Source organism: Periplaneta americana, chromosome 13 (assembly GCF_040183065.1).
Source record: "Periplaneta americana isolate PAMFEO1 chromosome 13, P.americana_PAMFEO1_priV1, whole genome shotgun sequence".
Taxonomy (NCBI): domain Eukaryota; kingdom Metazoa; phylum Arthropoda; class Insecta; order Blattodea; family Blattidae; genus Periplaneta; species Periplaneta americana.
Genome location: NC_091129.1, coordinates 9160279 through 9184345, shown reverse-complemented (window position 1 = coordinate 9184345; position 24067 = coordinate 9160279). Strand labels below are relative to the sequence as shown.

The 24067-nt window shown below is 34.1% G+C and overlaps 1 protein-coding gene across 5 annotated transcripts in view; it reads left to right on the top strand.

Moving 5' to 3' along the window:
* LOC138711729 (glucose dehydrogenase [FAD, quinone]-like) overlaps positions 1-22533 on the top strand; it is a 70727-nt gene extending 48194 nt beyond the window's left edge. For 3 of the 5 annotated variants that reach the window (XM_069842890.1, XM_069842888.1, XM_069842892.1), the window contains exons 2-3: positions 11717-12116; positions 17581-22533. In XM_069842890.1, the coding sequence (XP_069698991.1) occupies positions 11773-12116; positions 17581-19564 (2328 nt within the window). In that variant the 5' untranslated portion in view covers positions 11717-11772 and the 3' untranslated portion in view covers positions 19565-22533. The remainder of the gene's footprint in view (positions 1-11716; positions 12117-17580) is intronic. The other 2 variants (XM_069842887.1, XM_069842891.1) reach the window with 1 other exon arrangement.
* Positions 22534-24067: the final 1534 nt, after the last annotated feature.

Sequence of the window (24067 nt, the reverse complement as noted above, 5' to 3'; positions counted from 1 at the left end):
CACATAAAATTTAAAAAGAATAAGAATAAAAACAAAAACAAACAAACGGTACCATAGCCTACAGTATACATTAACATACTAAGTTAAGAATACAACATTGTTAAAAATAAATGAAGAGTAAGAATTTACATGATTATAATTTTAAAAACAGTTCAAGCAATTGTTTTTTAAATAATGTATTGTTTAATAATTTTAGTTTAGGATTCCTCTTTATAAAATCATTATACAATCTTGGACCGTAATTAGAACTGTGCCTTAGACCTGCTTCAGTCTTACATTTTGGTTCAATGAGGGGGAGCGAAATATTGTATCTTCTTGTGTTGTGGTCATGATCGGATGATATGAATTTAGCTTGATATTTATGGTAGTGATTCAAAATAGTATACATATAAATTTGCTTGATATTTAAAACATCAAATTCTTTATATATGAGATGAGTTGGATGATCAAGTTTTCTCCTTAAACATATTTTAATAATTCTTTTATGTAGTAATATTAATATGCCTGTTATTATTCGGTTGAGAAGCTTTTGTCATCTAGTCTTCTGTCAAAAAATCTGAAAGTTAGAATTTATAAAACAGTTAACTTATATTACCGGTTGTTCTTTATGGTTGTGAAACTTGGACTCTCACTTTGAGAGAGGAACAGAGATTAAGGGTGTTTGAGAATAAGTTCTTAGGAAAATATTTGGGGTTAAGAGGGATGAAGTTACAGGAGAATGGAGAAAGTTACACAACACAGAACTGCACGCATTGTATTCTTCACCTGACATAATTAGGAACATTAAATCCAGACGTTTGAGATGGGTAGGTCATGTAGCACGTATGGGCGAATCCAGAAATGCATATAGAGTGTTAGTTGGGAGGCCGGAGGGAAAAAGACCTTTGGGGAGGCCGAGACGTAGATGGGAAGATAACATTAAAATGGATTTGAGGGAGATAGGATATGATGGTAGAGACTGGATTAATCTTGCTCAGGATAGGGACCAATGGCGGGCTTATGTGAGGGCGGCAATGAACCTACGGGTTCCTTAAAAGCCAGTAAGTAAGTAAGTAAGTAATATTAATGGGCGAATGGTACTCTATGATAATCCACCCATCCTATAATTCCATACTGTATTACAGACTGAACTAGGGCTAAAATATTGTTCTCAATAGTTTTACTGGCATAAAACGAAGCAGATGAACAAATTTGTATAGAGTTTTACGTAATTTAAGACATAAGTAGTTAATATGAAAATTCCATTTCAAGTTTTGCTCGATGAAGATACCTAAATATTTCACGTGGTTGATGTGAGTAGTTTAGGACAATTGTAATTATTATAGATATTTGTACAATTATTGCTATGAATTTTTTAATTATAGTAGTAATAAAAATAAATTTAAGAATATGTTTTGCAAATGTTAATTTACAAGAAACAATACTGTTAAATTTATAGTAAGGAGTTAAATATTACAGAAAATATTACAATTTTGTGTAGAAAAAGTTTACAAATAATATAAAAGCAAATGACATTGCCATGATCTAATGCTTCTATACACTGAATGGATTAAAATCACATCAGCTACATGCAAGTTAGCATTTTTAATGCATCTGGAGACCAGAGAGAGAGAGAGCGAGAGAGAGAGAGATTTAGAATTTCTAAGACAGTGCTTACGAAAGGTTCACAGTTAATGTCATCTTTAAGGACATTACATAAGAATAAGTTAAGTAATCGAGTTCTTGACGTCTATCATACAAAATTTAAAGGCATATTGATCCGACAAGTTAGCATATAAATAAAATAAGTATAATAATCCTTTAATAACTGTTTTATTAAGCTAAGAAATAATACAAAAATTACATTAGGTCATTACACAATCAAACATGACTAGCGCTTTCGCCAATTAAATGGCATCTTCAGGTCTATTAGCATACAGTAATGCTTTAAGCATAAAGACGTAGGTAAATGGCAAAATAATAAAATATGACCAAACAACAGCAAAGACTAAAGCATGAAAATATAATAATGTAACTGATAACGAAAGAATTATAATAGTTGAAATGATATGAAGACAAATGCCAAGGGAAATATTTTGTATGAAGTTTTGTTACTAAATTAAGTAAGTAAGTAAGTAAGTAAGCGGTCTTTGAGGGCTGTCCTTCCTTAAGGAGATTCCACAATAACTTAAAAAGTTGTGTATAAAGTGCAAATTAAAATTAAGGTGACATTTAACATTTAATTTTTTTAAGGTGACATGTATTTTATTTAGCCTGATGAGTTACTCCCTTGGTTTGAATTGTAAATTATTTAAAATGTTTAGTTTAAATGTAGTTCTGTTTATAAGTATGCATAAGGGTGTAATTATTTGTCTTATTTGAGCTGTTGTATCAGTGAAGCGAGGTGAGTCAGTGAAGTTATGGTTTTACAGTGCAGTGAATAGTTCCGATCAGTGATAATTTATAGCGTCAATGAAATGTGTTCTATAGTGTCAGTGAAATGTGTTACAGAGTGTCAGTGAAATGTGTGCTAAAGTGTCAGTGAAATGCGTCATAGTGCCACTACAGTGAGAGAGATGAGAGTAAAGTGAAAGACTATTGAAACTTATGTAGGGTCTATACATATGTAGGTTGTACTGTAAAATTAGGTTATTTTATGTTTTATTGTTAAATGTAATTATTGTGTTAAATTGTATTGTATATTCTTATTGTATTGTGTATATAATTCTATTGTGTATTGTATAATTGTATTGTGTATTGTACTTTTATTGTGTATTGTTTATATTGTGTATACCACTGCCACCGGGTGCTTGCCGACTTGCAGTGTAAATAAATACATACATACATTTATTAAGATGTAGATATTGTTGATTACAGCTGAAGAGAATAAAGCTACAAAGACTATTTAGCATTTCATGTAATAGTTTTGTTTGTGTAATAAATTATTTGAAAATGGTGTATACAATTCAAGAATGAACATAAATCATCCTTATTGATTAAATTTACACAAAATAAACTGCTTTCATCCTACAATCAACTGACAATAACAATACAGGTTGCCAGGCGACGATAGAAAACAAAAGATGTCAAAAGAAATAAACGAGGTGTATAAACAATTGAATACTCTTTCATATTTAAGTATCACAAGAGAGGGGTGTCATTTGAAATTTCAAAGTGGGGTTGGCTGGCGGTGAGGGTGTGAAACCTAATATGCAGTTAAGACTGGTTTTAAACTTAACCCTCAATATCTAAATTCACGTGTTCCTTAATTAAATTGAATTCAAATTTTATAGTTATTTAGACTGGGAACTTTTGAAATGAACGCACTGTATATAAATTCAATTCATTTTAAATGGTACTCAAAAAAAATATATTTTAAGACAAAAATAATAAGAAAAACATTTAAAATAATGAAGACTTTCAATAAAATTATACTTATCCATGTCGTAGGCCTAATTTATAAGAAAGCGACTGGATTTGAGGGGTGAGGAGGACATGATTACAGGAAACTGAGAACTACTGTTGCGGAAAACTAATTTGAACTTCGTGTACAGTAAAAGTAATCTTATTATCCGAGATGACAGATTTCCGTGATAATACAATTAAGGAACTATGCGGAAATTAGGCGGTTGAGGAAATAAAATCAACTTCATTCCACAGTCTTCCAAGTCTATTTAATACCAATTTAAAATAGATTCTTGTACAAGTCTTACATTATTCAATTATTATAACATACTTAACTGTACACCACAGCTACAACTGGGCGACGAAATAAAACACCAAATTCTTTCGCGTAAACTGTAAACTAGTATACATCTTCCAAAGCATGCATTGTATGTGAATTAAAAATATACACACAGACCCAAAGCATTCTCTTACATTCCAAGACAGATAACAACCCCTTACTTTTTTCACACCATTTGTAAGTACAGCAGTGAGTGTCACAATAGCCACAATAGGTGCTGACCACCTACTGTGAAGCAAACTATGGAAATAATAATAATGATTTATTTTAGCTGGCAGAGTTACGGCCGTAAGGCCTTCTCTTCCACTCAACCAGCAAAAAGTATACATACATATGTATCAACTTACAAAGAATTCAACAATTTGATTTAGATAAGAGTTACATGTATACAAGAGTTATTTACGAATTAAACAACAAAATACTATGAACTATTAATTAAACACTGAAATACAAACTATGTAGCAGAATTAAGCTAAAATACATAGAATGTTAATATATTTCAAATAATGTTAGATAATAGAAAGAGATTATTATGAGACAATTTTGAAAATACAGCACTATCAGGATGATGTCTAAAAGAAAGAAGTAACAATGTAGGCAGTGATAGTTTAAGTCAGTATGATTGGAGTGAAATGCTAAGAAGATTATCTTTTAAGCTGTTTTTAAAAGTGTTTATTGTCTTGCAGCCCCTAATACTTTGTGGCAGGGAATTTCATTGTCGCGAGGTGGATACTGTAAAAGATGATGAATAACGAGATGTTCTATGAAGAGGTATACTTAACGCGCCACAGATAAGTGATCTGGTATTTCCGTCGTGGTTAGAGTATAGATAAGAGAAACGAGACGAAAGGTAATTTGGTGTTGAAGTGTGCAGAATTGGAAAGAGTAAAGACAAAGAGTGTAAAGTTCTACGTTCTTTAAGTCGGAGCCACGAAAGACTTGCGAAGGACGGTGATATGTAGGACGGTGAAATGTGATTGGTGAATGAAAAACAGTAACTTAAAGACAGAATGTCTTCATTTTGTGTATGCATGTGTACCCGTGTAAAATGTGAAATGTGTGGAAGTTCCTTTTAATCCTAGAATTTTGCATTATTAGTGTCATTCTTTAACAAAAAAAACCTATTTTTTATTTTATAGAGCGTAAATAAAGAAGTTTAAGAACCTATTCTAGGCGCCTAAAATACCACTTTTTAGGGCCTAAAATTCCGTTCTTTATTCTTGGCCCAAGTTATGATTCTACCGCACCATAGATCACATGGTATTTGTAAATTAGCCTATAGGGTCTACTTAAAACACAAAGGTTTTATGTTTAGTCAACTAGTCTAAGACAGGTTTGAACCTCATAAGTGGCAATAATAAGGCATCATGAGACAACTAAGCCAGGGGATAATGGGATAGGTTGGCCAGTTCCTTTCCCCCCCTCATCGCCGATTGGTAACATGGGTCACTAATTAGACTTCAGATGCATACAAAGAATTGAAGAGTCTGACCCCAAAACTCGCTCAGTTCATTTGGCTATTTTTATGATTTATACATATATATATATAGGGTGTCCCATTTATCTTGACCATCCAAAATAACTTTGTGCACAAGCACCAAATCAAAAATTGTTTCATACAAAAGGTATACAACTGAAAGGAGGAAATAATACTGATGGGGAGGCAACCTTATAGCGTTATTCCCTACAGGACTGTCAGACAACAAACCAATTTAACGATGAAAGAGTAATGGAACGGAGAAAAATTCTCTCCGGCGCCGGGATTTGAACCCGCGTTTTCAGCTCTACGTGCTGATGCTTTATCCACTAAGCCACTCAATCAGAGACAGTTCTGTCCAGCGCCGGGGTTGTATCCGGTGTGGCTTAGTGGATAAAGCATCAGCACGTAGAGCTGAAAACGCGGGTTCAAACCCCGGCGCCGGAGAGAATTTTTCTCCGTTCCATTACTCTTTCATCGTATGATGACGCAGAATATCTGCATGGAAATATCATATGTACTTCGGTACACTGAAATAATAAACCAATTTAAGAATAGACTAACGAAAAATTTTTCCAACATTCTTGTTAACAATAATAGCTGTTTCAGGTTTCTCAATGTTTAATGGTTACATATATCGCAGAAAAATATATAAATTATCTCATTATTATTATTATTATTATTATTATCACTATTTCTTACCAATGTTTATTATTGCCACACTAACATTACTATCCAATTTTCATTATTTACTTTCATGTTGTTTTATGGTCTAGATATTAATGTAATTATTATGTAAGCAATTGTATTCAATTAGAATTAGAGTCTAGCTGGGCGGAAGAGAAGGCCTACTGGTCTTACCTCTGCCAGATTAAATAAATAAATTATTATTATTATTATCATTATTATTATTACCACTATTGCTTACCAATGTTCATTATTGTCACACTAACATTACTTATCCAACTTTCATTATTCACTTTCATGTTGTTTATGATCTAGATATTAATGTAATAACTATGTAAGCAATTGTATTCAATTAGAATTAGAGTCTGGCTGGGCGGAAGAGAAGGCCTACTGGCCTTAGCTCTGCAAGATTAAATAAATAAATAAATTATTATTATTATTATTATTATTATTATTATTGTTAATATCACTATTTCTTACCAATATCCATTATTGTCACACTAACATTAGCTACTTATCCAACTTTCATTATTTACTTTCATGTTATTTTATGGTCTAGATATTAATGTAATAACTATGTAAGCAATTGTATTCAATTAGAATTAAGGCTGGTTCACAATAAACCGGGAACGGAAACGAAAACGAGAACGGGAACGGAAATAATGTTAAGATAAATGTATTTAAATGTGAGCATTCACAATTAACTATTATGAATGCTCATATTTAAATATATTTATTTTAACAATATTTCCGTTCTCGTTGTCGTTTCCGTTTCAGGCTTATTGTGAACCAGCCTTTAGAGTCTGGCTGGGCGGAAGAGAAGGCCTACTGGCCTTAGCTCTGCCAGATTAAATAAATAAATTATTATTATTAATTATTATTTATTAATAAGATACATGACACTATGTACTTATTATTCAATATTTCAATTAAGCTCGTCAAGATCTTTTCAAAAATGTATCACAGTGAGTCATTCTAATAAACACAACGTTAATAAACGGAACGTTATTGGTGTCTTTACGGCATGATTTTTTGTGCGTAATACGTAAAAATGAAGTGTTCTAATTTAAATTTGATGTAAACAATACGTATTAGGTCTACATTGCAGATACCCAGAGTCGCGCAATTCACTCCACGTGGCTTTGGTTTACAGTAAACACATGAAACCTAATGTAGCACACACCACTCATTCAGTCATCAGTAGGGACCGGATTTTTATGTAATATCAGGGAGTGAAATATGTACATATTTATGTAAGAAAAATAAGCTGAAAATGTACCAAAATACGTAAAATCATGAAAATATTTAATATCAATATCGGGCAGGTATAGGATAGGTAAGACTCTCCAGTTGTGATTTCATAGAGCACCCGATTTTTTTACCGCATACTTGACACACTACTATTTCTCCATTTGTACTGAAAGCTTCGTCCATCGCAATCCATGATTTTATTTTAGTCCTTAGGGTTGAAGATACAGAGGCCATTTTAGTTAGTTAAAAGTAGTAGATAAACTTACTTGCACTTTATACTGTAAGTACTAAAACTAGAGAACTGAGTGAAGTGAATGACCACAACAGTACTGCAAGCACTGTTTCGCTTTACTGGATTAGGAGAAAATAAGAGGAGATGTGGGACACATGCATTTTAGCTGCTCCCTGTAAGAAACAAAGTACCTACTAAAATCTCAAACTATTGGTATTTACAAACTGTTGTTTGAAAAGTGACATTCCTGTCTCATTCAGAAGGGTAGGATTATTCCAGCTGAGAAACATACTTAATAATTGTTCGGAAAATCCCATTTCTGTATAGCTCTACTAAATTTAAAATAAAGAGGTCAAGCAATAATCTGAAATGCCACTTATTTTAATAATTGAACCTTATTCAAGTTTGTTCCTTTACTCCAGCTTCTTTTCAGAAGTCGGCTACTTTATTGCGGCTCATGTCAGACTTGACACGGGTTTTCCCTGGAAGGATTAGGAAGAGGGTGGGTAAGGTTGCAAATTGCATGGGAACGGCTTGTTAAGACGTGTGCAGAACAATTATAGTTCGAGACAAATCATGTCGTCCTCGTCCCACTCCACTGAATGAAGGCAACGCTACTTTTTCAGTGATTTTGTTGTATGAGAAAGGCTACCTTTTGTTTACTCATATTTACAGTGGGCGGTATGGGATGAGTGCCTCTATTACTTTCTGGAACTAAGGACGTTATGTTTCGTCCCGAAATATATCCTTTCTTTGGTAGTAAAAAGGCTTTTTAAATCTGTGTATTTCAAATTGTAAACTTCTCCTGCAGAATTTTTTTTTTCCTTATAGAGAAGTAAAAATGAATAAAACCCCTAAATATGTAGATTTATGTAATACCAAGCCATAATATGTAATGTGGGGTAAATACGTAAAAATATGTAGGATCAAATTTTAATATATCAATGGTAATTACAAGATTCGCAAAGATTTATTTATATACGGTTAGGTTGAAAGAAATATAATATGTAATTACATAAAAATCCTGTTCTTACTCATCGGCGGAATAAAACCAAAGCTAAGAGTGATGGGTTAGGCGACCCTGAGTATCATCTGCAATGTACTACGTATTGTTTACTTACTTACTGGCTTTTAAGGAACCCGGAGGTTCATTGCCTCCCTCACATAAGCCCGCCATTGGTCCCTATCCTGAGCAAGAATAAAATATCTAGTCTCTACCATCATATCCCACCTCCCTCAAATCTATTTTAATATTATCTTCCCACCTACGTCTCGGCCCCCCCCCCAAAGGTCTTTTTCCCTCCGGCCTCCCAACTAACATTCTATATGCATTTCTGGATTCGCCCATGCGTGCTACATGTCCTGCCCATCTCAAACGTCTGGATTTTATGTTCCTAATTATGTCAGGTGAAGAATACAATGCGTGCAGCTCTCCGTTGTGTAACTTTCTCCATTCTCCTGTAACTTAATCCCTCTTACACTAACTTAAAGACAAACCACTTCATACTATGTACAGTAATATTGGTTTTAAACCTGGTACCACATACTCATTACTGCCTGTGACTGATTCCCAGAAGTGACTAGAGTTCCGAAAAATTCTCCTCTTCAAGTACCTAGTTCTGAAGAAGCATACTGATTCGATGATAGCACTTTTCCACATCTTATACAACATACAGCAATGTGAACTAAATTATTTGGTGCGAGATCTCAATCCTTCGGAGAAAAAAATAAAACACGCTACAATAATTGAACTTGTTAGCCCGTCTGTAATACAACTATTGTGTACGTTGAAATAAATGAACTAATGCCACTTTTCGCCCTTCATAAATAATGCTATTGTGATTTTGTAACTACTTTATAGTGCTGGAGGTTGTTACAAAATACAGTCTTCTAATCATTCAAATTAAAAATATTATTATTGGCCTCATCACATTACTTATCTTTGTAAGAGGCTTCGTAAAACAATTTATAAATTCGTTAATCTTCGATGCTACTTACCTATTAGAGTTCTACGAAATGTTTATTTGGCCATTATTCAGTCTATCATTCAATATGGTATAATTGTTTGGGGTGGAAGTACAAAAATTAATCTTAGTCCGTTAAATTTACCACAAAAACGAATAATTAAAATTTGTTTGAAGAAACGTTTCGATTATCCAACTAAATTAATTTATTCTAAATTTAATGTATTTAATATTGAACAAATTTATAAGTATACGCTGTTAAAATTTTATCATAAAAATCGTAATAAGTTTGTATTACAGACACACAATTATGACACAAGACGAAATATTAATTCAACATTAGTAGAACCTAACTGTCTCACATCTGCTGGTCTAAAGCATAGCATAAATTTTTGCCCTCGGTTGTACAATGCTTTAACTAAATTACACCCAGAACATCTAACATGCAACCCACTAACATATAACAAGAAAATTAGAAACGTGTTAATATCTTCAATTTGATTAAATAAATTTATAGCCTATGTGTATGAATTAATCAACCTATATTATATTTGTATTCTATAATTTTGAAATATATATTAGTCCTACTTTTCACGTGCGATATTATTCTTATCTAGTGTTAATATTATATTATATAATTCCATTGCCGCTGTAATTATATTTTAGTTCCTATTTTATTTTACTTATTTATATTTATTATTATTATTTTCTATTTTAATATTATATCTGAACTGCGACCGAGCACGAGCGCTGCTCATTCTGTCTCAAATTTTGTTAATACTACTGTATCTTCTTTTTATATTGCTTGTATTATTTTATTTCTATTTCTCTTGTTTCTTTTGTAATTATATTCTTTATTCTGTATATTTAAATTTAAATAAAATAAATAATTAATTGATGAACTAGTGGACTTACTAGTGTTAAATATGAAATATCTGTCCGAGTTACAGCTGTTTCATATTTAACACGAGTAAGTCCACTAGTTCATCAATTAATTATATCCAAGTGTTAAAAGTGGTGTACGCAAGATTCAAAATGGAGTAAAATAAATAAATAAAAAAAATAAATAAATGAACTAATATGTGGCCTGACCATTTAGTGATAAAAACTTACTGCATTCTACACCCTACGATAAGTCCGGAAATTCATTTCATACCCGTACATGTTTCATATAATAAGCTTTAAACACTGAATTACTATCTGGGACAGTCTTTGCGTGTCACCTGTAGACTACACTGGGAAACTTTGAATTACTTTATTACGTTTAGATCAATACTCAAAGTATTGAAAAGTGGCTATGAATAAATAAACATGTTTGACTTGCACAAAGAATAATGCTACTCAACAAAGTTTAACTCTTTCGATAACCTCCATCAAAGTATGTGATTAAGGTGTAATTTGTCCCCCTGATTTCAGAAAGTATTTAAATTAACTTATTAGGTCCCATTTCCGAGTTAGGAATTGTCTCTTTACTGTGACATAATTTACGTAAATATAAGAACATCAATGGCAACACAATTCACCTCAAAAGATTCACTGTTTTATAACATTAAAAAAATATGGTTTTACATTTATAAGGCATGCACGGAAGGTCCATTAAACCATAAAGCTTGTATCTTGCGTGAGAAGTGTGTTTTTGTTGACAATTAATTTAAAGCTGTAACATTTTTCTAATCAATCAACTACATACACAGGGTGATTCACGAGGAAAGGTAAAAAATTTAGGTTATGATATCTTCGGCCATTTTGAGTGAAAAAGTTCATATGAACATAGGTCCGTTTTCGAACGATGACGGAGCTACATGCAGTTTTTTGGTAACACGTCTCGCCCCAATGCGAATCAGGCGTTACCATATGCTGCTGACGTGAGACAAGGTCACCGACCGCAATGAATGACGTAACATTGGAATCTGCATTGTGAGCGATGTAGATACGAGAAAGAAACCGGATGGTGGGGTATTACAAATGTCCAATCGCCTGCCCTTGTCTGATGTAATGACACAGAACCCGCAGATAACACAAATAGCCTACACTATAATCAATTCACAGCAGTACACTCAGCTACCTACAGTACAGTAGTTATACAGGTACAGTTATCGGAAGTGTTAAGTTGTGTTTTTCAAGATGCCTTATAAATTTTCGACTGCAGAATACGCCGATATTGCGTATGTTTATGGTTTGGTCTGAGATCTGATTTCATCAACAGGCAAACGGTCCTCTCACCTGAGCTACGTTCTTGACAGGGTTTGAACTCAGGACCCTCGGATCGAACTGTCAATATGGTAACCGCGAAGCCATTTAAGATGGCGGAAATAAAAGAGGATAATAATGTGTTTTATTGCTAGCACAACACAGCTTGACACATGTTTTAATGTTTTCAGTAGTGATGGCGTGACAACGTGAATGCCTTGTGGGAATAGCCTCCACCAGAGCAGCCATGTCGTCGCCTCCACCGGCAGGGACGATGGCGGCCCCGCCTGCCTCACCGATGGCTGTCAACATGACGATGGCTGGAAATATGACCATGCCTGGCATGACCTCCCCGACGATGGCTGCAAATATGAACATGACGATGGCGCCCAACATGACCGCCATGGCCCCGCCGGGCATGTGCGCTGTGGACAACCTGAACTTCGCAACAATCTTCATGATCCTCATCAATTCAATTGCCAACAGCCGGCCTAGAAATTCGGGCCGATCGGCACAACTGCAGGCGACGAACACAACTTACGACTTCATTATTGTGGGCGGTGGTTCGGCCGGATGTGTCTTGGCTAACAGGTATTACTATTTCCGTTGAAGTGTTGTCCATTACAGGACAAGTTCCCTCTTTACTAATAAGGTCCCTGAGCCAAATAACGCCATGTATACCTTTAACGCCACCCTATTAAAATTTGTTAACGACACAAGTTTTTGGTAGTGTACTACTGTAGCCTGCATTCGCTTGCAATCTAGTGATGAAATGAGTTACTAGCTGTCCGCGGACATTTACGAGTCACATTATATTCCATCATTTTCCATCATTTTCCATCGTGATATCAACGAATCGTCGTTCAAAAGAATCGTAACGAATCGTCGTTCAAACGAATCGTAACGAATCGTCATTCAAAAGAATATGAAGGAATCGGCATGGTATCGTAACCCACGATTCTATTCCTTGTTTGATGTAACCTGTCAACGGACATTTCCGAACCGTGTCGAATGCTCCCGAGCGAGAGTGAAATCAAAATATGTACTGCATTTGTTAAGTATGGAAAATTATGAACACAAACCTGAAATTTGCATAGTTAAATAGAGATGTAATGCAAAAAATGTACTTCACAATAAGGTTCAGTTGATAAATTATAATTTAGAGACATTATCTTGGGTAATTTTGTAAACTAATGGAGTTCAAACTGAATGGTTCCAGCCAATGAGAAAGAGACAATCCAATGTCTCGCCTCTTATGCCATCTATGAGAGAGATGTAGAACGTTTTTGTTCTACGCGTGGTTTGCAAAGGAAAGTGTCTTGCGACGATTCAAAAGAATAGTTTGAATCGTAGACTGGGAAGAATCGTGAACTCGTTGACGATTCAAAAGAATAGTTGGAATCGCAGACTGAGAAGAATCGTGAACGAATCGTTAGAATCGATTCGTAATGTGTGATTGAATCGTTGGAATCGACTTCTGAAAAAGAATCGTGTTGCCCAACTCTAGTTGATAGTGAATGGCTGTTCTTATATCAAGGTAAGAGGCAATATTTTATTTTGTGTGTTGGGCAAATAATAACTATATTAAACTATATATTTTCGTGATCCTTAAACATTCTTCTATGTATAGAAAGTATTTGCTATCTATAAAATTTGAAAATGTTAGAGAAACAGGCATGTCATGTCATCAAGTACTCAGTAGCGCTTTAACGCCACGTGGTCTGCAGAAAAAATTTTAAGTTTTGTTAGTACTAAGGCTGACAGTACAGCATCAGTGTGAAAACATCAGGAAAATCACTAAGCTTTCAACTTACAATTGTTCAGAATGTGCAGTGATGATATTGGTTCAATTGCTTATCGAACTCTTTAATTTTTTTTTTTATTTTACATAACTTAGTTTTTTTGTTTTACTTATTGGAAAACATTCATATTAAACTAAGGTAAATGCTTTTGTGTTTAATAACTTTCTACTGTGTCACATTGTCTCTTTTTTTTTAAAGTAAGGAGTCACTGGAAAACATATTTTCCTAATCCATCTGGTGTTTCAGTTTCAGATCAAGAATCTTTCATTAGTATTGAGTGATTTCGTATCTTTTATTAACAGAAACTCAAATTTAGTCGCTTAGTTCTATTTGTTTTGCTTAGAAAAAATAATTCATTAACAATTATAAGTGTATAGGTTACTAGAAAATAGGTGGCGTTAATTGGACAACCTGTTCCTAATAACGCCAGTTTACAAAGTTTTCCTATTTGAGTTCTAATTCTTGTTCGGTATATAATATATCCATTTTCATTGTGCTATTTTGTAAAGATAAGATTACAGTTTCTATTTCATAATTTTCGTGTTTGTACATAGGCCTAACTTATTTCCAGAGCAAAAGTGACTGAAGTGTTAAGGTGGCGTTATTTTGTACGTGTACCTTAGAATCCGAGTATTGTCTTCGCAACAATTTATTCTTATACACTTGTGTTTGCCAATTATTGCACAACCTGAGATCTTCATCCCAGGCAATTACATCACACAAAACAAACCTTCCTCAGAGAAATATGAGTAATACTATCCAGGTCAAATTATCCACGCTTTTGAACGCATATTATCTGATAATACGTACTTCTACTTTTACCAGAAGATACGCTTCAGAACCACCAATGTTGATGATACTGTTTTGAATGGATGTCAGTGACGTAAAATGAGACATAGAAAAAAATTACGTAGGCTTATACAAGATGAGTAAAAGGCATGGAATACTTCTTGTAGTTCTCCTGCATTTAATTGTATGGAGAAACTCTATATAAAAACGTTATAGTAGATGAAAAAAAAAAGAAATATTTTGAACCTGTTTTCAGAAACTGTGTTTTCCATTTATACATGATTTGGCTCACTTAAGGGGTTAGGTACAGCTTACAGCAATAAAATTTTGGAAATATTCAACATTTTTTCCCTCAATTACTGTACCTTGTACAATAATGGAAGTTAGTATGTGTAAAACACTGTCCTTCTGCTATACATATATATATATATATATATAATATATTTTTACGATTAAAAAAATATATTTACCTTTTTTTCAGTTCAATGTGCAGTGATGAAGCATTTCCCACATAACTAAAAACCTATCCAACATTCTGTGATGAAATGTTTTGTGTGTATTTATGCATGTCCTATCTACAATATGATGCAAGATCACCTCTCTACCTTTGATAGATTGTCTGATGAAAAATAAATTCATTTAAAAAATGGTCAAATATCAGTATTTTCTTCTAACACAACTTAAAAAATATATATTATTTCGGAATATGTATGATAAGACTTTCCTGTGTTAAATTTCAACGTACCTCGTTAACATGTTTCGACCTATTTATGGGTCATCTTCAGAACTGGTCGTTGTTGGTCTTGGCACCACTTGTTCTGTTTGCTGTGAGGGTGTGTTCATGTGGTATTGTGTAGAGTCAAAGAGTGTGTGTGCTTTGAAGTTGAGTTGTGTGTTGAGAATTTCGTTGGGATGTGTCCTTGTGTCTAAATAAATAAATAAAAGATAAATAAATAAATAAATAAATAAATAAATAAATAATTCTAAATTAATAATAAATCTGTAGCCAAAATTTTTCTGGTAATTTTCGATTTTCTAAAAATTATTGGTGTTAACATGTATAATTAACCATCCTGAAACCGAAAATTGCTTTTTTTAATTTTTGTTTGTATGTCTGTCTGTCTGTCTGTATGTTTGTTACCTTTTCACGCGATAATGGCTGAACGGATTTCGATGAAAATTGGAATATAAATTAAGTTCGTTGTAACTTAGATTTTAGGCTATATGGCATTCAAAATACGTTATTTAAAAGGGGAGTTATAAGGGGGCCTGAATTAAATAAATCGAAATATCTCGCTTATTATTGGTTTTTGTGAAAAATATTACATAACAAAAGTTTCTTTGAAAATGATTTCTGATGTGTGTTATTCATTGAAAAATTTTGATAGGACTGATATTTAATGAGATAAATGAGTTTTAAAATTAAAATAACTGCCATCTAAGGCGGTGTATTGAAATAAAAAACAAATGACTTCGTCTATAAGGGGCCTTGGACACAACAATCGAAAGCTATGAAACATAGCCTACAGACAATGTTTCTGTGTTTGTTTGAAGTAATATAGGAAGCTAAATTAACCGATTTGTATAATTAATTATTATTTCATCATTGGAAAGTGTAGTTTCTCTGGATGGACATAATGCTATAATGTTATTACAGTAACTTGTGAGTGAATTGAGGACCAGGTAAGGTTAAAATAGCTTCTTATGCACAGAAAACTTGATAGGTTATTCTGTATATTCATTTCCTGCATTTCTTAAAATAATGTTTATGAACATATTCATTTTTATCTCAGAGAATTAACGAACAACGAGAGTGTACTGATTTAGTATGCAGTAATAGTACGTTAGCTTAGCAATCCATTGTTTTATAATTCAAATTTTAACTATGCTCAATTGAATCGTGTTAAAATACATAATATATATGCAATAAATGCAATGCAAAAAAAATTGGGTAATGAGCCAAGCAGATTATGTTGCGCTGTTGTAAAAGCTGTTCCTCCTGAGATTCAAGAGCTCCCACAACAAATTAAAAACTTTCTAATTCGAGTACATCCGTTATCAACACAATTTTTACATAATATAATATAAACATAATAATAAATCTGTAGCCAAAATTTTTCTGTTAATTTTCGCTTTTCCAAAAATAATTGGTAATAACAATTAATACCATGTTAAAGGAATTGTCATTGCACCAAATGAGTGGTCTCTGGGTCAAAATGATCGCATTTTAATATTTTAAATACAATTGAAGTTAAGTAACATATTAAACGATTTATTCTTCTATCAAACACGAATGTTCCCTGGATCAAACGTCCTATTTTAATTATGTAATTACTTTATATTTATTTCTAACAGGTGCAGCGGAGCGCACGGGTACGGCTAGTAAGTAAATAAATAAATAAATAAATGAATAAATAAGTAAATAAGTTAAAAAATTAAATAAGTAAATAAATAAGTAATAAAGTAAAAACTAAATAACTAAATAAGTAAAAAAGTAAATAAGTAAATAAATAAATAAGTAAATAAGTAAAAACTAAATAAGTAAATAAGTAAAAAAGTAAATAAATAAATAAAAAAGTAAAAACTAAATAAGTAAATAAGTAAAAAAGTAAATAAGTAAATAAATAAATAAATAAGTAAAAAAGTAAAAACTAAATAAGTAAATAAGTAAAAAAGTAAATAAGTAAAAAAATAAATAAATAAGTAAAAAAGTAAAAAGTAAATAAGTAAAAAAGTAAATAAGTAAATAAATAAATAAATAAGTAAAAAAGTAAAAACTAAATAAGTAAATAAGTAAAAAAGTAAATAAATAAATAAGTAAAAAAGTAAAAACTAAATAAGTAAATAAGTAAAAAGTAAATAAGTAAATAAATAAATAAATAAATAAGTAAATAAGTAAAAACTAAATAAGTAAATAAGTAAAAAAGTAAATAAGTAAATAAATAAGTAAAAAAGTAAAAACTAAATAAGTAAATAAGTAAAAAAGTAAATAAGTAAATAAATAAATAAGTAAAAAAGTAAAAACTAAATAAGTAAATAAGTAAAAAAGTAAATAAGTAAATAAATAAATAAGTAAAAAAGTAAAAACTAAATAAGTAAATAAGTAAAAAAGTAAATAAGTAAATAAATAAATAAATAAGTAAATAAGTAAAAACTAAATAAGTAAATAAATAAATAAATAAATAAGTAAATAAGTAAAAAAGTAAAAACTAAAAAAGTAAATAAATAAATAAATTAGTAAATAAGTAAAAAACTAAAAAACTAAATAAGTAAGTAAGTAAATACATAAATAATTAAATAAAGTTCCGCTTTTTGCACTTTTGCCCACAATATTCTTGTTTCGTGCACTAGTGTTGTTTATGTCACCGCTCTTCATACGTTGCTCCCAATACTGTTAGCTGCTGACACGTTCCATAATGTTTCCCTGCTTCCGAGCTGCCTAAAACAAAGCCTGTATGTTGCAGATTATCTGAGATAGCGAGCTGGAACATTCTGCTGCTTGAGGCGGGGGACGAGGAGCCGTTCGCAGCGGACGTGCCGCCCTTCATCCCTTTCCTCCAGGGCAACACGAGCGGCGTGGACTGGAACTACATGACGCAGCCCGAAGTACGGTCCTGCGGACGAATGGGCTGCATGTTCCCCCGCGGCCGAGTGCTGGGGGGGTCGAGCGTGCTCAACGGTATGCTCTACGTCAGAGGCAACCGCCAGGACTACGACCACTGGGCGGCGCTGGGGAACACGGGCTGGAGCTACAACGAGACCCTCCCCTACTTCATCAAGTCCGAGAACAACCTGGACCCCCAGTACGCGGCCGACACCGCCTACCACGGCACCGGAGGGTTCCAAAGCGTGCAGACACTGCCCTACCAGGACATCAACGTCAGGGCTCTAATTGCAGCGTTCAGGGAAATAGGGTACAGGGAACTGGACTTCAACGGCGCGAGCCAGGAAGGAGTCATGCGGGCACAAACCACGACCCGCGGCGGAGAGAGACAGAGCACCAACACCGCGTTCCTGAAGCCCATCCGACGCATGAGGCCAAACCTCACAGTTATCACGAACGCTACAGTTACTAGAATAATAATCGACGCCACGAAAAGAGCAACTGGCGTTCAGTACGTCTTGGAAGAAGACAGAATCACAACCCTGACAGCCATGGCCAGCAAGGAAGTCATAGTCAGCGCAGGCGCGATCAACTCTCCACAGGTATTGTCTCTATCTGGTGTAGGACCGCGAGAATTCCTAGAGCCCTTAGGCATCACGGTGATCCAGGACCTCAGCGTGGGATATAACTTTCAGGATCATGTTAGTTCTGGAGGTGTGTACTACACGTTGACTGATACAGCCCAGGTGCCTAACCTAAACCAGAGGATGGAACATCTTCTGCAGTACATCCGCGAAGGAACAGGACCGTTGTCTGCAACCGGAGTCCTTCAAGTTAACGCCTTTGGAAGGTCTCAATACGCAAGAGCGATGGGCGATTATCCTGATCTTCAGTTTACTTTCGATTCTGAAGTTGTCATCCGGAACCTGACAACAGGATTCACAAGTCCCTTAACAACCAACGCGACGGTTCCACCGGGGGAGACGTGCGTGGTGGAACCTATCACTCTGGAGCCCTTCTGTTACTACAACCACATCATAGCAAGGCCTACAATTCTGAGGCCGCGAAGTCGCGGTTTGGTCAAACTGAACACAACAAATCCTTTTGACCCACCACTGATCTACCCCAACTATTTCTCTGAGCCACCCGATATGCAGATTCTTATAGAAGGTCTTCTAATAGCAGCGAGACTGTCACAAACCAGCGTTCTAAGGAACATGCGATACAGCCTCGATATCACCCCTGTACCGGGCTGTGAAGCACTACGTTTCGGGTCCTTCGCGTACTGGAACTGCGCTATCATCCAGACCACAAAAACAATTTACCACCCTGCAGGAACCTGTAAGATGGGCCCGTCATTCGACCGTAGCGCCGTGGTAGACCCTCAGCTTAGAGTCTACGGCATCCAAGGTCTCAGGGTCATCGACGCATCCATCATGCCTTATATCGTCAGCGGAAATACAAACGCACCGACCATCATGATAGCAGAAAAAGGAGCGGATATGATCAAACAAACTTGGATTCCCATGAACACGACCACAGCCATGAACGGCACAATGCCGTCGGGAAATATGACAGCGGCGGCCAACTCTTCAATGAGCTCAAATACGACAATGGTTTCAAATACAACTATAACAATGACATCGAACACCACAATCACAACAAATACCACACAAACTGCAGTAGTCAGTACAGCTGTAGCAAGCAATTCAACTTCGTCTCAACCAACTAACACGACCCCATCGCCACCCATGGCCACAACGGCGGCGGGCAAGAGAAGGAGAGATACAGTGAGAAGGAATTCCAGGTCTAGACGAAAACCAATATCAGCCACTTTAAAATGAGATCAGAGATTATGGCATGACGAAGACGGTGTCTTAACCACGTTTCTAATGAGATTCAGTGACGTTCTGCCAGTCAGTATGGCAGTACTATCAAATATGTTCTTAACTAAGGCATATAATCTTTATGGGTATGGGTTGTGTTTTTATTATGATAGGACTTGTTATATAACCAGAAAGTGATTCGAAAGCGTGTTGAATTAGACGACAAATGGTCAATTAGATGTACGAATGAAGTTGCTGTTAAAATACCACTTTGGTCTTTCTAATGGGTACATAAATAACAATAAAAATCCCGCGAAATTGCTAGTATTACTTCAGCCGTTTCATTTCTTTGAATAGTATCTTTACCTATTATAATCTCACCAAACTCACGTCACTGACTCTGAAAAAAATCAAAGGATACAGCTGCAACTCAAACGAACGTGAATCCAGTGTTTTAAAGTATTGTATTTATTATGTGACGAAACAAGGGTCGGTCAGCAATTGTTTCTCATAACTTTAAACTCTTTTGAAGTGGGTACCACTTTTTTAAGTCAGAAGAATTCCGCGGACCACCTTACTCTTGTTCCCTTCTAAAGCAAATTTCCCATTTGTGTAGTATATTTTATCTATGACCATAACGAAAACCATGCCTTTACTAAATACTTTTGCGTTTGTAAAGTAGGCTTTTATTCAACATTACTTTATTCCACTAGTGAGATAAAGACTTTACCTCACAGTTTGAACTTTATCTCACAGTTCATTAGTATTTACCTAGGACCCGGGTACACACGTATACTTTTCCATTCAACTATTACTCAAGAAGTTAATATATTAGTTACTAGATGTCATCTCTACTTCTTTATTACCATTTCTTAAATATACATACACTCCATCTCCTTCTCTTTTCTCTATATACTACGTCGTAATTTGTGCATTGCATCCATATCTAATTTGTATTTTTTTATGTTCTAATAATTTACCTTTTGGGATTCGAGGAGACTTGAACCTGCGAAGTTGGGTTTATAGGATTTTAAAATTAAGTTAATTCAATTAATTTTATAGTATTATGAATTAATGAAGTTAATGTTAATAGAAGAAAATTCATTTTTTTAATAATTCAAGGCTATTAGAATTTGGATAATCTTTAACCTATTAACTAAAAAAATTAAATGTTGGTACTCACATTAATGAGAGGATGAGCTTGCCGATTATTGCAAAGTTATTCTATGTTTGGATGTCTAGATATTTCATTAATGGCACTAGAATCATTGATATTAATATCTTTACACACAGCTTCTGAACTATTAACACTGACTAAATGAAGCGTATCATGACGTTCCTTTCTTTTCGAAGCCAGTTTTTCATTATGCATAATGGGCACTATTTAACAGAGACATGGACAACTACTAGCGTGTACCACATAAGAAGGATTTCAAACAACAAACTGCTAACAGGCAAGCGACGAATCGACAATGAACAGAATCTGTTATAAGTTACTTGTGATTGACTACAAAAAATATAATTAGAAAAGTATTGTAATTTGAATTTCTGGATCTGATTCGCCCGGATTTTAAAATAGGCGGAGTCTAAAATTTCTTATATCGTCATCTGGAAAAACTGAAATAAAAGAAAAATAATGCAGAAACATGCCCGATTTGAAGCAAGTAAAGATGCAATTTGGTGCATTCTATTATTCGTGTACGACGTACAGTATGTGACCATTTCAATATCCAGACTGGGTATCGGAAAAACTATTAAGAAAGTCATAAATACATGAAAAGATTAGGTACTTTGCTCCTCTGTTATAAATTGGGGTCGTCCCTGGCTAGGTTATAGGTACGGTACCAAATGTGCAGGAAAAGATGACGAGAAATCCCACGTTCATAGTGCTTTAAATCCCTCTTTTGTTACTAAGAGTAGAGTGGGATGTCTATAGACGGGTAGGGTAATAAATTTCATAAAATGTCAGTACTGAGAGAAAAAGTGAAAGGCGATTGCCATGTGTCATTTCCGAACTCTGAGATTTTCAGCTAGTGTGATATGCAATTCGTTTGAATTTTATTTTTTCTTCTGTCTTTTTGGAAGGACCACAAGGGCAGACCTCGAGGACCACAGGTGGTCCGCGGACCATAGTTTGAGAAACGCTGCTTTAAAGGATTCTCAAGTCTTCACAAAACGCAATGAAACAGGATAACGATGTTATTAACACCTTATTAAAGTAATATGTCACATAAAAACATTGGATTCACAAATAAGAAACGTGTGTTGAAACAGTCGTCATATTTTATCGTATCAAACGATGAGAAACTGTAAATATTACCTGCAGAATATACACTAAAGAGACATGTACACACTTTGATACAACAGGACAGTCATTCAAAAAATTCACCACAATTATTCTCAGATTAGCACGCCTCAATTTTACGAGCATCTAAACAACAAGTAACGTGAGCAAAGAAACTTTATAAATGTATAATTACTTTAATGAATTATCAGTCTCTAAGTGTGTATTACTGTATACTGTTACCTACTTGTTATGTAAGACTCAATTTTGAAGTCTACTGTGTACATTGATTTGTAGATTATGTGTAAAAATATTTTGTTATATTGTAAACCGAAACTATTTCAGTAATTCCAGTCTTCTGTAATTCATTATATGAAACATTTACTTCCGATAAAATTAATCAAATTTAATATAAAATGAAATTTCTCATTCGACTTTTACAATTATTTATAACACTACATTAAACTTTTCAATGATCATAGTCTATTGATTCTATAAACTACATAAAGTAACCTAAGTCACTGCAAAGTTTATCAGTAAATGTTACATTTTATTGGGACTTCTAAATACATTTTCTCAAGATTACTTTCATAGAAGTCAAATCTTAAAAGCGATTTACTTTTGTTTCCAGTCCTATGATACTCGCAGGTATGATGCTTGTTTTAAATATTTATTTGAATAAAATGTTGTTTCGTTACATCAATGTGAATTAGTACTTTTTTACATTTACATCCTCTCCGCAACATGTTTCAAATTACCTTACTGTTGAGTCACTCATTGTAAAGAAATACCTGACTTCTTACATATGACCTATTCCATCTCAAATCGACCGAAATATAGAGAAAAATGACCTTGCAATTTTTAAATACAATGAACCTTTTTCTGTCCGTTGACAACTGTGATACAATGCTTTGTGCAAAGTTTGAGGCATCAGAACTTCATAGTGTTTAAATTAATAATATTTAAATTTATCGTATTTTCATAAAATTACCAACTTTAAACTGTTGTGGCTCCGAAACTCTTTCACCCAATGATCAAAATCATGGTTTATTTTGATGCCGAGAAGTTAAAGTTTATATTTACATGTAAACAGATTTTCTTACTTTTTATGGAAATGGAGAAATTTAGATTTTTCTTCATTAAGACGCCTTTGCCCACGAAAAAATATTTTTAAAATATATGGTTAGATTTCGCATTGAAAGTACAAATAAACACATATTTTTACTGGTGGGACGTTGATAATAAAGTATTGAAAATATCAAATAACGAAAATAAATAGTACGCGCGTGAAGTAACCAGCTGACTGTGAAGCGGGAGCTAGCCGAGACAAGCAAGGCCAGTAGACATAAACACGTGATGTGTCGTCTAGCAGTCATAGCTGTGCTAGCTTTATCACAGGTTTTCATAAACACAGGAGTAAAATGACGCCCAACGCTCGCTTATATTCAGCTCTCGGCCAGTGCTTGCGGTACTGCACCGTTCAAGTCTAGGCGTGTGAAAATAATCTACTGTTCTCCAACCAGGAGATCAACCGTGAAAGGAATGTGCTTACTATTGCCTCATCAATTGGAACGAAGTAGATAAATAATATTACCGTTATAACGCCAGTTTAAAAACCATGCGATCTCCTGCATTTGTTATTTCCTGTATGAAGAGATTAAAAGACTAGGAGATTAACTGTGATCTAATTTTGTAACTAGGGTAGTATCAATATGTCTGTATCAATGTTATGGTTTGTGCTGTGAGAGCTAGCCAATAGAGATAAGAGTACCTACGTGTGTGACCTTATAACACCTTATGACATCAACATTCATTCACAGCATTACCCCCCTTCGTCTCATCCGGCAGAGACTTTCTCGTGGTTGGAGCACAATATGTAATACCCTCGAAACTTATTGCCGAGCCACTAAGCAAACAATGCCGAATCCCTCTTAATAATGCAAGGTTTTTTTCTCAATATTTTTTTTTACATTTTTTAAAATTGCCAAATATCCTAAAAGCAAGTAAAATCAGATTATCTGTCTCTCTGTGTACAATAAAAATAAGGATTACTTCTTAACATAACCTACCAAATGTCAGCTTCAAAATGAGCTCTCGTTCAATGTTCTGCAGTAAATGGTTCCAGAGTTCTGAGCGCTGAAAGAGGCTTGTTTTTATAAAATACGCTAAATTTGTCGCTCAATAATACCAAAACCGTTTGACTTTCGATAGTATATTTTTTGAAAATGCACTCCCCT